The sequence below is a fragment of the Rattus norvegicus genome, chromosome 10 (genome assembly GCF_036323735.1).
Source record: "Rattus norvegicus strain BN/NHsdMcwi chromosome 10, GRCr8, whole genome shotgun sequence".
NCBI lineage: Eukaryota > Metazoa > Chordata > Mammalia > Rodentia > Muridae > Rattus > Rattus norvegicus.
Window position 1 is genome coordinate 89,975,465 of NC_086028.1, and position 12,656 is coordinate 89,988,120.

General features: G+C 51.1%; 1 protein-coding gene across 5 annotated transcripts in view; it reads left to right on the top strand.

The window, feature by feature from the left end:
• Nucleotides 1–9,844, top strand: part of Myl4 (myosin, light chain 4) — a 35,576-nt gene extending 25,732 nt beyond the window's left edge. For 2 of the 5 annotated variants that reach the window (XM_039086843.2, XM_039086844.2), the window contains exons 2-8: nucleotides 725–878; nucleotides 3,201–3,228; nucleotides 6,823–6,972; nucleotides 7,247–7,420; nucleotides 7,877–7,954; nucleotides 8,684–8,727; nucleotides 9,717–9,842. In XM_039086843.2, coding sequence (XP_038942771.1) covers nucleotides 756–878; nucleotides 3,201–3,228; nucleotides 6,823–6,972; nucleotides 7,247–7,420; nucleotides 7,877–7,954; nucleotides 8,684–8,712 — 582 coding nt within the window. In that variant the 5' untranslated portion in view covers nucleotides 725–755 and the 3' untranslated portion in view covers nucleotides 8,713–8,727; nucleotides 9,717–9,842. Of the gene's footprint in view, nucleotides 1–685; nucleotides 879–3,200; nucleotides 3,229–6,822; nucleotides 6,973–7,246; nucleotides 7,421–7,876; nucleotides 7,955–8,683; nucleotides 8,728–9,716 lie in introns of those variants that run through there. The other 3 variants (XM_039086842.2, XM_039086841.2, NM_001109495.1) reach the window with 2 other exon arrangements.
• Nucleotides 9,845–12,656: the final 2,812 nt, after the last annotated feature.

The window sequence follows — 12,656 nt, forward strand, 5'->3', positions numbered from 1 at the left end:
CCTCCCAACTTTTTGCCATATCTCTGTTTCTTACCCAGATTCCCACACACACATGTGCAATACTTGTTCTAGAACAACTGCGGGCAGAGGGTGGATCCAGGGAGCTGAAGTCTATGGAGTTCTTGAGATGCCTGCCCTGGACAATGAAGGGCTTTGGCCTGCGGTTGGGAGAGTGGGGACGGCAAAGCCAGCTCAACCAGCTGTTGCTTCAGGGTTCCATGCCTGGGGTGTTGAGCCTCAGGGCAGGGCTCAGGGCTAGCTTAAAGGCTCTTGGTTTAAAAGGAATGTGTAGTGGGCTGCCACTGTTCAGGAGGGACTAAAAAAAGCCTCAACTTTCCCTGGGCTTTTTGTGAGGGTTATCAAGGGCTCAAGTCTGCTCATCCCTCCCTGGCTGCCCTGGCACTTTGGAGAGGGTCTGTTTTCCTGCCCCTCTCCGGGTTTCCACCAATTGGCAGGAAAGACATAATCTGTCCCAGGGGTGCTAGCTGTGAGGAGTGAGGTGTGTGCATGGGGGTGGGGGTGGGGTGAGAGTGGGGGAGGACGAACTGGTGACAATAATGAGATGTCAGCTGCACCCTGCTGGTGTCCCTTCCTTTTATAGTCAGCAGCAGTTGCTCCAGCTCTCACCAGCCCCTCTGTGGGGGCTCCTACCCAGAATAAAAGCAGGGGAAGGCCTTCCAGTCTCCCATCTTCCTCTCAGGAGCCACCTTTCCTCAGTTTTTAGGTCCCACGTCCACTGGAGATCCTAAGGCAGCATGCCTCCCAAGAAGCCTGAGCCCAAGAAGGAGACTGCCAAGGCAGCCGCAGCCCCTGCCCCAGCTCCTGCCCCAGCTCCCGAGCCCCTCAGGGACTCTGCCTTTGATCCCAAGAGTGTGAAGGTAAGTGAAGGCCAGCGCTGACGACAGTCAGGATCCTGTTTTTCCTGTTGCAGAGAGATCTATTCTCTCAGGCCAGAGATGAGAGCCATGACCTATAGCCTTAGATCCTAGCCCCAAGGGCCAGTAGAACCAGTAGGAGACTGGGGTCAGAGGCTCTCTGTTTTAACAACAGGCTGCTGCTATGTGCGGAGAGCCTCAGCCAGGCCACCCCGGATTAGCCCAGCAGAATCAGAAATGGTGGCAGGTGCAGCCAACCAGGCAGCTTTGGTCAAGCATGGTGCCTGGTAACCATAGTGACATAAAGATTGGCTTTGGCCTGAAGTAAGGAGATATATATATATATATATATATATATATATATATATTAATTTTATTGCTTTATTTTCTGTATATGGGTATTTTGCCTACACGTGTGTCTGTGTATCACATGCACGCAGTGCCCATGGAGGACAGAAGAGGGTATCGGATCCCCCTGGAACTGGAGTTACAGATCCTGTGGGTAGTAGGGAACCTTGGTCCTCTGGAAAAACAGCTTAACCACTGAATCATCTCCCCATCTGAGAGGCAGAACATGCTTATGGGAAGTAGACACACGGTGGGATTCGCGGCGAGGTTGGGAATGCAGGAGAGGGTCAGGGAGGGTGCTGTTGTGTGTTGGGGTATGAGAGACTTCACTCACAAATACACTTCAGGCAAGAGGGGCAGGGAAGGCAAGGGGAGCCTGAGGGTTTCTCTTCCTCTTTCCATACAATGATGGGCCACTCTTTCGCGGCCCCAGCCTGACTGGGCCCTCTCTAACTTGGTGAGGGAGCTGGGCCTGCTTTCCTCAGCCTCCCAGTGTTAGCCCTGCTTCATCATTTCCCCCATCCCCCCTCTTATCTGGTAACACTCCTCTCCCTGGGGCTGGTGTGGGCCCCTGTGGACTGATGCAGTCATTTCAGGCCTCCGGCAATCTGGCCCAGCTGTTGAAGGAATGAACTGGGAAGGGTTGGGCCTGGGAGGGAGGTGGTCTGAAGTCTCTGGAGAGAAGCAGTTTGACGACTTGGCACCAGATGGGAGAGGTCAAGTGGCTACTGGTATGAAGGGCTATTAATATCAAGTCTGGAGTGGCCGGCCCCCGGGGATCTCAGCCTCAAGACAAGGCTGGGGCGATGAGAAATGCTGACAAGGTTCTGTGGCACTCAGGCAGAGACCCTGAACCCTCTAATTGTGTAGTCTACTCAGAATCACAGCCTACACGAGAAACTCCACACAATACCATGCCAAGGCCCTAGTAAGGGGCTTAGCAGGCTTAGCCTGTAAGATAGATGAAGGCAATTTTACTGCCCCAGCCTCGTGCCTGACTCTTCTTGCAGAAACTGAGAATAGTGGAAAACCCCGAGTACCTGGAGGCTTTCTGCACCACCTGTCTCTCCTAAAGGCCGACCATCCATGTCCCCAGGAGCCCCGCCACTGCCTTTATTTCTGACTTGTCTGATTAAACACCATGCTTGGTTCCTGTTGTCTGGACAAGAGCTGCCCAGTGGCATCAAAAGAGGGCTCTCCTATTTCTCCCATTTCACCTGCCACTTCCTTCCACACAGCTGGCTCTCCTCATTGCCCATCCTTTATAACAGGAGAGAGGGAGAGGGGAAGGGGGGAGGGGGAGAGGAAAAAGGAGAAGGGGAGGGAGGGAGGAAGGGAGGGAGGGAGGGCATTGGTGGTATTCATGGGAACTATCCTTCTGTTCCCATAGTCACCTAGTTCTTTTGTTTATAGGATTCCTTGATTTGGGCCGGAGAGATGGCTCAGTGGTTAAGAGTACTGGCTGCCCTTCCAGAGGTCCTGAGTTCAATTCCCAGCAACCACATGGTGGCCTGTAATGGGATCCAATGCCCTCTTCTGGTGTGTCTGAAGACAGCTACAGTATACTCATATACATAGATCAATCAATCAATCAATCAATCAATCTTTAAAATAGAAAGATTCCTGGGTTAAAGTGAGAGCAGAGGCAACCCCGGAGCCCAGCGTGTCAGTGTCATGATGAGCACGTGGTCAGGCTGTGTGCTTCTGTCCTGGTTCCTTTTACATGCCTGCTCCTGGGGCAAAGAACATTGCAAAGCAGTGCAATTTCTCCAGAGGCTCAACCTTGGTTTTGACAGAGCTTTGATGGCTACATTGTTTCAAGGACAGCCAACCCCGCTTCTTCATCAGGAGACTGGGTTACACCCAGCTCAGTGTTCTTCTCTGCTGCTCAGTGGCCTATTAGAGGTGTCCAGATTTGCCTCTGGAAGCCTTTAGCAGTCCCTGTCCTCACCCCTGTGGTTTTTTTTCCCCCTACAGATAGACTTCAGTGCCGACCAGATCGAAGGTGAGTGTGGACAACCCCATGTTCTGTTGCATTTTCCAGAGAAGAAGTGACTGACCCTTTTGGTCACAGATCTTATTATCATTCCATCGGGTCTGCTAGGCAGTCGTAGGTGTTTTACTCGGATCGAGCCGTTTTATTCCTCAAGTAGCCCACTGAGGTATAGTAGCTCTCACTGCTCTCAGGTAGCAGGTGGCAAAACGGAGGTTCAGAGAAGTTAAGTGTCCATTCTCACAGGGCCTGCAGTGGGGCTTCTTCATCAGGAGACTGGGTTACGCCGGAATTGTAATTCAGGTGTCTGATTCTAGACCTTTACTTTCAATTGCATTCTCAGAGGGCTTGAGGTACAGTCGACGCTCAGTAAATGCTGATCCCTTTACCGCCCCATCCTTCCACTCATCTGTCAAGAGATCTTTCTCTCTGTTCCTGACACGGGAAACCCTCTTTAGCTTATGGGCGCTCACTCCTTTGTGATGAAGTAAGTCTGTGACAAGTCCATCTGTCCTGGTGGTGACTTGCAAGCACAGGAGTTCGTCTGTGGTCTCCATCACCAATTCTTCTCGTTTTCAATAGAGACAACTTCTCACTCTTATATAAAGTGTCAGTAGATGCAACTTTAGGATACATCTCAAGGGCAGGCAGGAGGGGGGGGGTGGCCCAGTGGTTAGCAGTGTGTACTGTTTTTGCAGAGGATCTGAGTTCAGTTCCCAGCCCCCATGTCCGGCAGTTCACAACCACCTCTAACTTCAGCTCCTGTGCTCTCCCGGTCCCCACGATATACACATGATTAAAAATGAAATTAATCTTAAAAGAGAGAAATCTCAGGACTCCTTACACGTGGATGTACTTAAATAATCAGAGACTCTGATGCTGTTTCTCTTTGGGGGGACGTTAACATGTGGTCTCCCTGGCCCCGGGTGAAAGAAAGGATGCCTGGATCCATGTTGTAAGATTAATAGCGGTAATTACCAGTCACCCCTCTAAGAACGAGGATCCGTTTACACAGAACACGGGAACCGGCACACGCGTTTTGGAGCTGGCTTCTGTTTCTGTCGTCCGTTGTGGAGACTCGCCGTCATGCAATCGTTGTAGATGCCATGGATTTCTTAGTGCTTTCTAGTTAAATGTTCTGTAGCCACAAGTCCACGGCACGAGTGAGGCCTGGAAACTCAGTTAGTAATCAAATTCCTTCATCACCCAAGGGGAATCCAGACGCAAGCTTGCCAGCACAGCTGGGTGAGCTACTCTCCCCGGCGGCCTTCAGGCAGCGCTTTTAGCTCTCTGTAACCTTCCACACACGCCCTGGCTTTGAAGCCATTTCTCTTCCTGTTGGATTTCGATGGTTTCTTCTTTAATCCTCATCCCTGTTGTCTCCTCATTTGCCCATTGGTGAAGCTGTGGCAGCTGGTGAGTGGGTTTTTTTCCCCCCGCAAGACAGGATCTTAAATAACCGAGCCTGGCCCAAATTCACTTTTTAGCCGAGGATGGTCTTGAACTTCTGATTCTCCTGTCTCCATCTCGTGAGAGCTGGGGTTAGAAGCGTGCACCATGTCTGGTTTCTGTGGTGCCAGAGACTGAACCCAGGACTTCATCCACGTGAGGCCAGCACTCTGCTGACTGAGCTACATCTTCAGCCCCAGCTAATGCTTTTCTTCGGTTACTGGGGAAAGGACACTTTGGGACCTAGGAGACTTACTGTCACCAGTTCTTACACTCGGAGCCTTAAGAAGTCGCTCTCTCCCCCTTCCTCTTCCTCTTCCTCCTCTTCCTCCTCTCCCTCCTCCTCTTCCTCCCCTCCTTCCTCCTCCTCCTCTTCCTTCTCCTCCTCTTCTTCCTTCCTCCTCCTTTTCCTCTTCCTTCTCTTCCTCCTCCTCTCCCTCCTCCTCCTCCTCCTCTTCCTCCTCTTCCTCCTCCTCCTCCCCCTCCTCCTCTTCCTCCTCTTCCTCCTCCTCCTCCCCCTCCTCCTCTCCCTCCTCCTCCTCTTCTTCTTCCTCCTCCTCCTCTTCCCAGGCTCTTTTATGTGTGCCCAGAGACCAGAAGCCGGCACTGGAGCTCTTGGAGCTGGATGTACGGACTTTTGCGAGCTGCCTGATGTGGGTGTTAGGATCTGAAATCTGTGTCCTTTGATAGACAGAGCAGGAAGCACTAACCACCAAGCCATACCTCCAGCCCGGAAGTGACTTCTTTAAAACTTAATTTTCTCATCCTCAAAGTAAGGAGGGTATTTGGTTCAGTTCAGTTCAGAGATTTGTGACTACTCGGAATCTTGTCCACATCCACCCTTCGTCTGTCTGTCTGGAGCCAGTCACCACATGCTAGTCAGCTTCGAAGCCTCTGGGCGACATGGCTCCAGCTTCCTTACCCTCCCCCATAGGAACTAGCCTGGGACCATTGATTCCTCTGAGCCCTCACAGATTTGCATATTCTTCCACCACGGGGGATTTTTGTGTTAGAGGCAGCTGCAGTTCGTTTGTCAGTTGTGGTTTGTGGCTGTCCATTTCTTTGGGGGACAGCATGAGGTGACTGCAGTGTCACTGCCTGTTCATATTATTCTAATAAAGTAATCGAATCTAAATTGACTGGAAATCAACCAGACGTGGTGGCTGGTGCCTGTCTATAATCCCAACATTTGGGAGGCAGAGGCAGGAGGATCGGGAGTGCCAGGACATCTTCCGTGACAGAGCACATTGGGCGTCAGCCTGTACTACATGAGACCTTGTCTGAAGGAAACCAAAGCAAACAGACGGTGGTGGAATTAAGGCTATTTACAAAGAGCCCAGGGGTGCCTTAATTTGGCCTCAGCCCTTAGATACCTGCTCTGCACCCTTCAAGGTGTCAGGTCTGTCTTTCACAGAGCTAGCACCAGAGGCAGGAAGACGCGAGAGCCACCTTGGTCTGTCACCTCTGTGACGCATACACTTGGCACACTTTTCGACCCCACCAGCCACCCATGCATGTGGATATCGTGTCCACACTTAAAGCTAAGCAGCAGAGGACCCACAGAGGTGTCCATTTACCGAAGGCTGGAGTGGCTCAGCGGCAGGTCTGGTGTGGTCTAACTTCGGCCCCAAGGTCACCTTGTCTAGCTAGGAAGCTCTTGCAGCTGGGGACAGGCAGTACTGATAGTAGGCCATTATCACTTTGCAAACTGTCTCCACATCCTGTCCCCTCTTGGGGACACTCACGGTGACAGGGAGGACAGGGAGAGCAGGAGGGAACTCGGACCCAGCCTGGCTTTCCTACTCTCCTAGGCTGTGCCAAGCTGAAAACCTGAGAAGCCTCATTCTGGTCAGGGATATTTTTACGTCTCTACTGTTTTCTAGTCAGAGACTTACCAGGGAGGGGTGTGGGATGAGGAGAAACAGGAAGTAGTCAAAGCCTATAACTGAAGGAGAGAGGAGAGCCAAAGACCAGTGTTGGATGGGTCATGGTGTCCCCACGGCTTTGGTTGTCAGAAGATGGGGTAGGATCAGTTTCCAAGGACAGCCTGGAACAGCGACCGAAGGGATCCGTTACATCCTTTAACTACCCCACCGAGCAAGCCACAGCTGCCGCCTTTTCTCAGGCAGGGGTTAAAGCGTGGTGTCTTCTCTATAGAATTCAAAGAGGCCTTTTCATTGTTTGACCGGACTCCAACTGGAGAGATGAAAATCACCTATGGGCAGTGTGGGGACGTGCTGCGGGCCCTGGGCCAGAACCCCACCAACGCAGAGGTGCTGCGAGTTTTGGGCAAACCCAAGCCTGAAGGTCAGTGTGGGGTCAGAGCCTAAATGTGATTGATTTCAGGAACCAGACAGAACGGTCCAATGACCGGACCCAGTGCAGTTATGGGACGTTTGTTCTTTCTGATCCTATTGTCTTATCTCCACGACTCTGCCTGTCATTGGTGGAGTGTCTCACCCAGAAGCAGTTGGGGCCAAGCCCTATGCCATCAGGGCTGGGAAGAGACCTCTTGAGCCTCTCCTCCCCTGAGCACCTACTTACGTAGCAGTCTCTGTCTGCCTTCATTGCCCTTTGGTAGAGATGAATTCCAAGACACTGGACTTCGAGATGTTCCTGCCCATCCTGCAGCACATCTCCCGCAACAAGGAGCAGGGCACCTATGAGGACTTCGTGGAGGGGCTGCGGGTCTTTGACAAAGAAAGCAACGGCACAGTCATGGGCGCCGAGCTTCGGCATGTCCTCGCCACCCTGGGTATGTCCGCTGGGCCGCGTGAAAGCCGCAGGAGCACGTCTGGACAAGAGGGGGCGAGGGCATATGGTGGGGTGTAGCCAGGGGTCCCTGCATCTGGCAAATTCTAATTCAGGACCTGTTTTCCTGGGCTATAGGACTCTGCCCCCATCTATCCCAGGAACTGGGTTTGCCCAGCAAGGAGCAGGGGCTGGGAGAAGAGAGCAGCTGGCAGAGCAGGGGTGACTCCCGAGGTCTGGCACGGGCTTAGGGCTCCTTTTCTTACCCTCACCACCGTGCTGTGAGCGGAGGGGAGAGGCTTCAGAGCGTGCCGAAGATCCTTGGCCCCACCTTCCAGAGCCTTCACTGAGACTTGGCACTAACCATTTCTCAGACAAAGGGCGGGCTTTAAGCCTTACGAGGGCGTCAGTTTCCCCTTCTCGGCCACTCGCCGTTAAGACCCTGTTCCCACCCCCTCAGGAGAGAAGATGAGCGAGGCTGAGGTGGAGCAGCTGTTGACTGGGCAGGAGGATGCCAACGGATGCATCAACTATGAAGGTAAGGCCCTTCCTTTCTTTCTGGGGTGCCCAGAGGAAGAGAGTGGCACGGGATGGGATGAGCCAGCCCAGAGGCTCAGGATGTGTGCCTCAGATGGGTTGTGGCAGATTCTAACTGGATGCTTTTTTTTTTTTTTTCCCAACTTGGGAGTGATTAGCTGGTATAATGGAAGGGACATTAAAATATGTATTTATTATTATTGTGTGTGTACTTATGCTATGGGTATGGGTATTCAGAGACCAGAAGACAATTTTCAGAGATTAATATTTCCTTCTGCCATTGGTTCCTGGGGACTGAACTCAGGTTGTGAGGCTTTCATGACAAGGGATTTTACCCATATCATCTCATCGGCCCAGGAGTTTGGGTTTGGGAGACAGCTCTGTGATGAACCATCCGAGTGACTTAGAACAAGTCACGTATTGTCTCTGAGCCTCAGTCTTCTCAGATGGGGAGTGGGCATGCTGACACCTTCCTGAAGGTTGTGGGGGGTCTGTAGTGATGGTGCTATTCATGTCATCTGTCTAATGTCAGCCCAGAGGGGACACGGCAGAGTTTAGGTCCTTTTGCTCTTCTGCCTTCTCCACCAGTCCTCCAATAAGAGAGCTGCCACTCACCAAAAGGGCACGGTAAGGTTGGAAGTGTGGGGACAGGAAGCGGCTTAAAAAGTGGAGAGGAGGGCAGAGCTCCAGGGGACACTCTATGTGGCTGATTCTTCTCTCCTTTTCCTAGCCTTTGTCAAGCATGTCATGTCCGGGTAAAGACATTTCTCCAAGGTGAGTTCTACCTCTTCCTCAAGGTCCTTTTTGGAGCTTATGGACAGATGGTATCACATGCCCTGGAAATCTTGTGCCTGGAATGTGGAGCCATGTTAGGAGGGCAGCCTGGGGCTTGGTGTGGGCTCCAGCCCTCTCTCCTTTACTGTACAACCTCTTCCCCACTGTCTTCTGCCTCCTCTGAGGTAGGCTTTCCATTGCTGTGATAATCACCATGACCAAAAGTAACCTTGTGAGGACAGAGTTTACTCAGCTCATAACTCTCAGGTCACAGTCCTCAGGGCTGTGGGAAGCCAGGGCAGGAACTCAGTGCAGGAAGCTGGAGGCAAGAACTGAGACAGAGGCCATGGAGGGACACCATGAACTGGCTTGTCCTTGTGGCTTTCTCAGCCTGCTTCTAACATAATCGAGGGGTGTCCTGAGGTCCCACTCTCTCCAGTGGACTGGATCTTTCCACACCAATCATTAATCAAAAACTAAAACAAAGTAAGACAAAAACCCAACAGACTTGCCTACAGCCAATCTGATAGAGACATTTTTTTCAATGGAGGTTCCCCTTCTCAGTTAACTCAAGCTGGCATTAAAAAAAGAAAACACAAGGGGCTGGGGATTTAGCTCAGTGGTAGAGCGCTTACCTAGGAAGCGCAAGGCCCTGGGTTCGGTCCCCAGCTCCGGAAAAAAAAAAAAAAAAGAACCAAAAAAAAAAAAAACACAAAACAAAACAAACAACAACAACAATAACAACAATCCGGCCAAATCCTGTTTTGATCTTTGCTCTTACACCCTTTTGTCTCCCCCTAGGTCTTTCTAGTCTAGGTGCAGCACAGGCTTTGGGTCAGGCAAAGCCCCGCCCCAGGTTGAAGCAACCCGTTTCTGCCTCTTTCCTTCAGTCCCTTCCTTGCTGTAGTGCCCTCCCAGTGATGTGGGCTGTGATGAAATCCTGGGCTGTGGGAGGCTGACGTGTTCTCTTGTCTGGCACTGTCTTTCAGGTGCTTGGCCCCGCGTGAGTAAGGGAGAGAGCCATGGTGGTTGTTACGGAGCACTGGACTCATACTGGCCTCGCAGACCCACGGCCTCCCCTGTAAATAAAGAAGCCCAGTGTGGAGTCTCACCAATCCCTCGGTTGTTTGGTTGTTTGTTTTAAACCTTAATTAACAGAGTCTGTGTGTGTGTGTGTGTGTGTGTGTGTGTGTGTGTGTGTGTGTGTGTGATAATGTCACCTGAGGCCTGAGGCCTTGTGTCCTTGAGAAATGATTTGGATCTGGGAGACAAAGCCAAAAGCCAAGGATCCATCTAGAAGTAGAGGCATCAGACACATGAGCGAGAGGCCTTGGAAGGGCAGGCACATGAAAGAACCACAAAGTTCTTCTCCTGCCCTGTCACCCCTAGGTAGGAAGTGGGGCCCTCTGGGGCTGTCAGGGCCCCTCACAAAGTCTTTGCTTCTTCCTCTCCTTTTCCTCTTCCTTTAAGTAGCTCCAGTCCTGGAAACACGCCCCTGTGATCCCAGTGGTGGAGAGGTGAAGGCAGGAAGATCCGATCATCTTTAGCTACATAGTGATTTAGAGGCCAGCCTGGGCTACAAGAGATCCTGCTTTAAAAAAAAAAAAATTAGGGCCAGAGAGATGGGTCAGCAGTTAAGAGCACTGACTGTTCTTCCAGAGGTCCTGAGTTCAATTCCCAGCAACCACATGGTGGCTCACAGCCATCTGTAATGAGATCCGATGCCCTCTCCTGGTGTGACTGAAGATAGCTACAGTGTACTCATATATAATAAATACATCTTAAAGAAAAGAACTTTAAAAAAATTAGCTCAGTGTTAGCTACACCCTTGCTCAGTGTGTGAGGCCGTATGTTAGGTCCCCAGCACTTTAAAACACCTGGAATACAGACTTTGGCATAATAATCATTTTTAAAATCAATTCAACAATGTTAAGAATACTCACGTTGTGGGCTGGAGAGAAGGCTCAGTGGTTAAGAGCACTGACCACTTGAGCTCAATTTCCAGCAACCACGTGGTGACTCACAACCATCTGTAATGGGATCTGGTGCCCTCTTCTGGTGTAAGTAAATAAATAAATCTTTAAAAAAAGGAACGGTCACGTTGTCAGGCTGGAGAGATGGCTCAGTGGTCAACTGTGCTTGCTGCTCCTGATCCCAAGGACCTTGCATTTGGTTCCCGGCATCCATGTCCAGTTGCTCATAAGCACTTGTAACTCTAGCTTCTTCAGGGAGTCAAATACCATCTTTGGCCTCTGAGGACACACACACACACACACACACACACACACACACACACGCACAATCTTACAAAGGGGGGAAAGGAAGACTATTTACATGGGGTGGAGAAGCAGCTCGATGGTTGAGCACTTGCCTAGCATTCAAAGGACTCTGGGTACTTCCCCAGGAGTACTTACTGGTCCCACCCCCACCCCAGTCAATCAGCAGTGTGTGCTCTGCGTTTGTGACTTTGACTACTGTAGATGAATGAGTGCACGCAGCGACTGTCCTTTCCATTCCATGATACTCACTTTGTAGTTTGTGTCAAAATCGCCACCCTTTTTACAGCTGAGGAGCACTCCATCGCGCTGTCCTGATAGAGCGTAGTTTCCCCCTTTGGTCCTGGTTTCCTGATGTTGTCACCGGAGGTGCTTCCTCTGAGCACCGAGCCCCTGGTACCTGCTTCATCCTGGCTTGTTCTGGAGCACTGGCTGCTCTTGCAAAAAATCCTGATTCAGTTCCCGCCACCCACGTGGTGGCTCACAACTGTCTGTAACTCTAGTTCTTCAGGATTCAGTTCTGGCCTCACCACCAGATACACACACACACACACACACACACAGAGTACACAGTACACAGACAAATGTCCAAGCAAACTACTCAAACACATAAAAGTAAATGAGTAGGATATGGTAGCACAAACCTTTAATTCCAGCACTTGGGAAGCAGAGGCAAGTGGCTCTCTGGGAGTTCAAGGCCAGCCTACACAGTGAGCTCCAGAATAGCCAAGGCTACATGGAAAGGCCCTGTTTCATAAACAAAGAAAACCAAAGGGGAAAAAAGTAAATCTGTAAAACCTCTAAAAAACAAACAACAGTAAAACAATAACCAACCAACTGGCCCAGCAACTAAACCACACTCAAACTGAAAGGAAGTGCGTTCACTGGTCTCCTTCCACTGAGGTCCAGGGCTGGTGTCACTGTCATCCTGCGCACACCCTCAGGAACTCGAGTCCCTTGTTGAGTCCCACTGTCTTCTCATGTGTGAGCTGTTCTGCTGATCTAAGAAGCTTGTTGCTTCTTGGCCATCTTGTCTACTGAGGAAAAAGTTCAGGAGCACTTCCTACTCTTCGGGAACTGCCATGACTAATGTGTTTCCTTTGTGGTGTCCGGGGCTGTGGTGAAGAGATTCCTGTCCTTTCACCTCAATTCGGATCACTCAAGGAAGGCTCTGACCCTGCTGTGGGTTGATGGGAAGTGATTTGACACAGGGCAGTTGCTGTGAGGAAAGCCCTGAAGGCCTCTCTTGGCCACCCAGGTTGTAAGACAGCAAAGCTCTCGGTGCGGGTTTCCAGGGAGCTGTCTGCTCCAGGTCAGAGAGGAAGTGCAGCTTTCTGGAAAGGTCGGCTTGCCAGCGGGAATGAGTTGGAGGCAGTGAACAGAGAAAGCCTGGCTTGGAGCAGGCCTGACACTCCCCCTCCCAGTGATGACCTCACCTTCTCCCCCAACTCAGTACCAAGTCCTGATCTGGTCCACAGTCTCTGCTATTTATGGGAAGAATTTGAGGAAAGTGGACATTAAAGATGATGTGACCATGAAATAGGGACCTTTGAGGACAAAGGCAAGTTTCAGAGTAATAGTAAAAAACACCATCTATTTCCCGAGTACCTACTGTGTGCCTGTACCTGTGCCGAGATGATCACAGCCATTCCC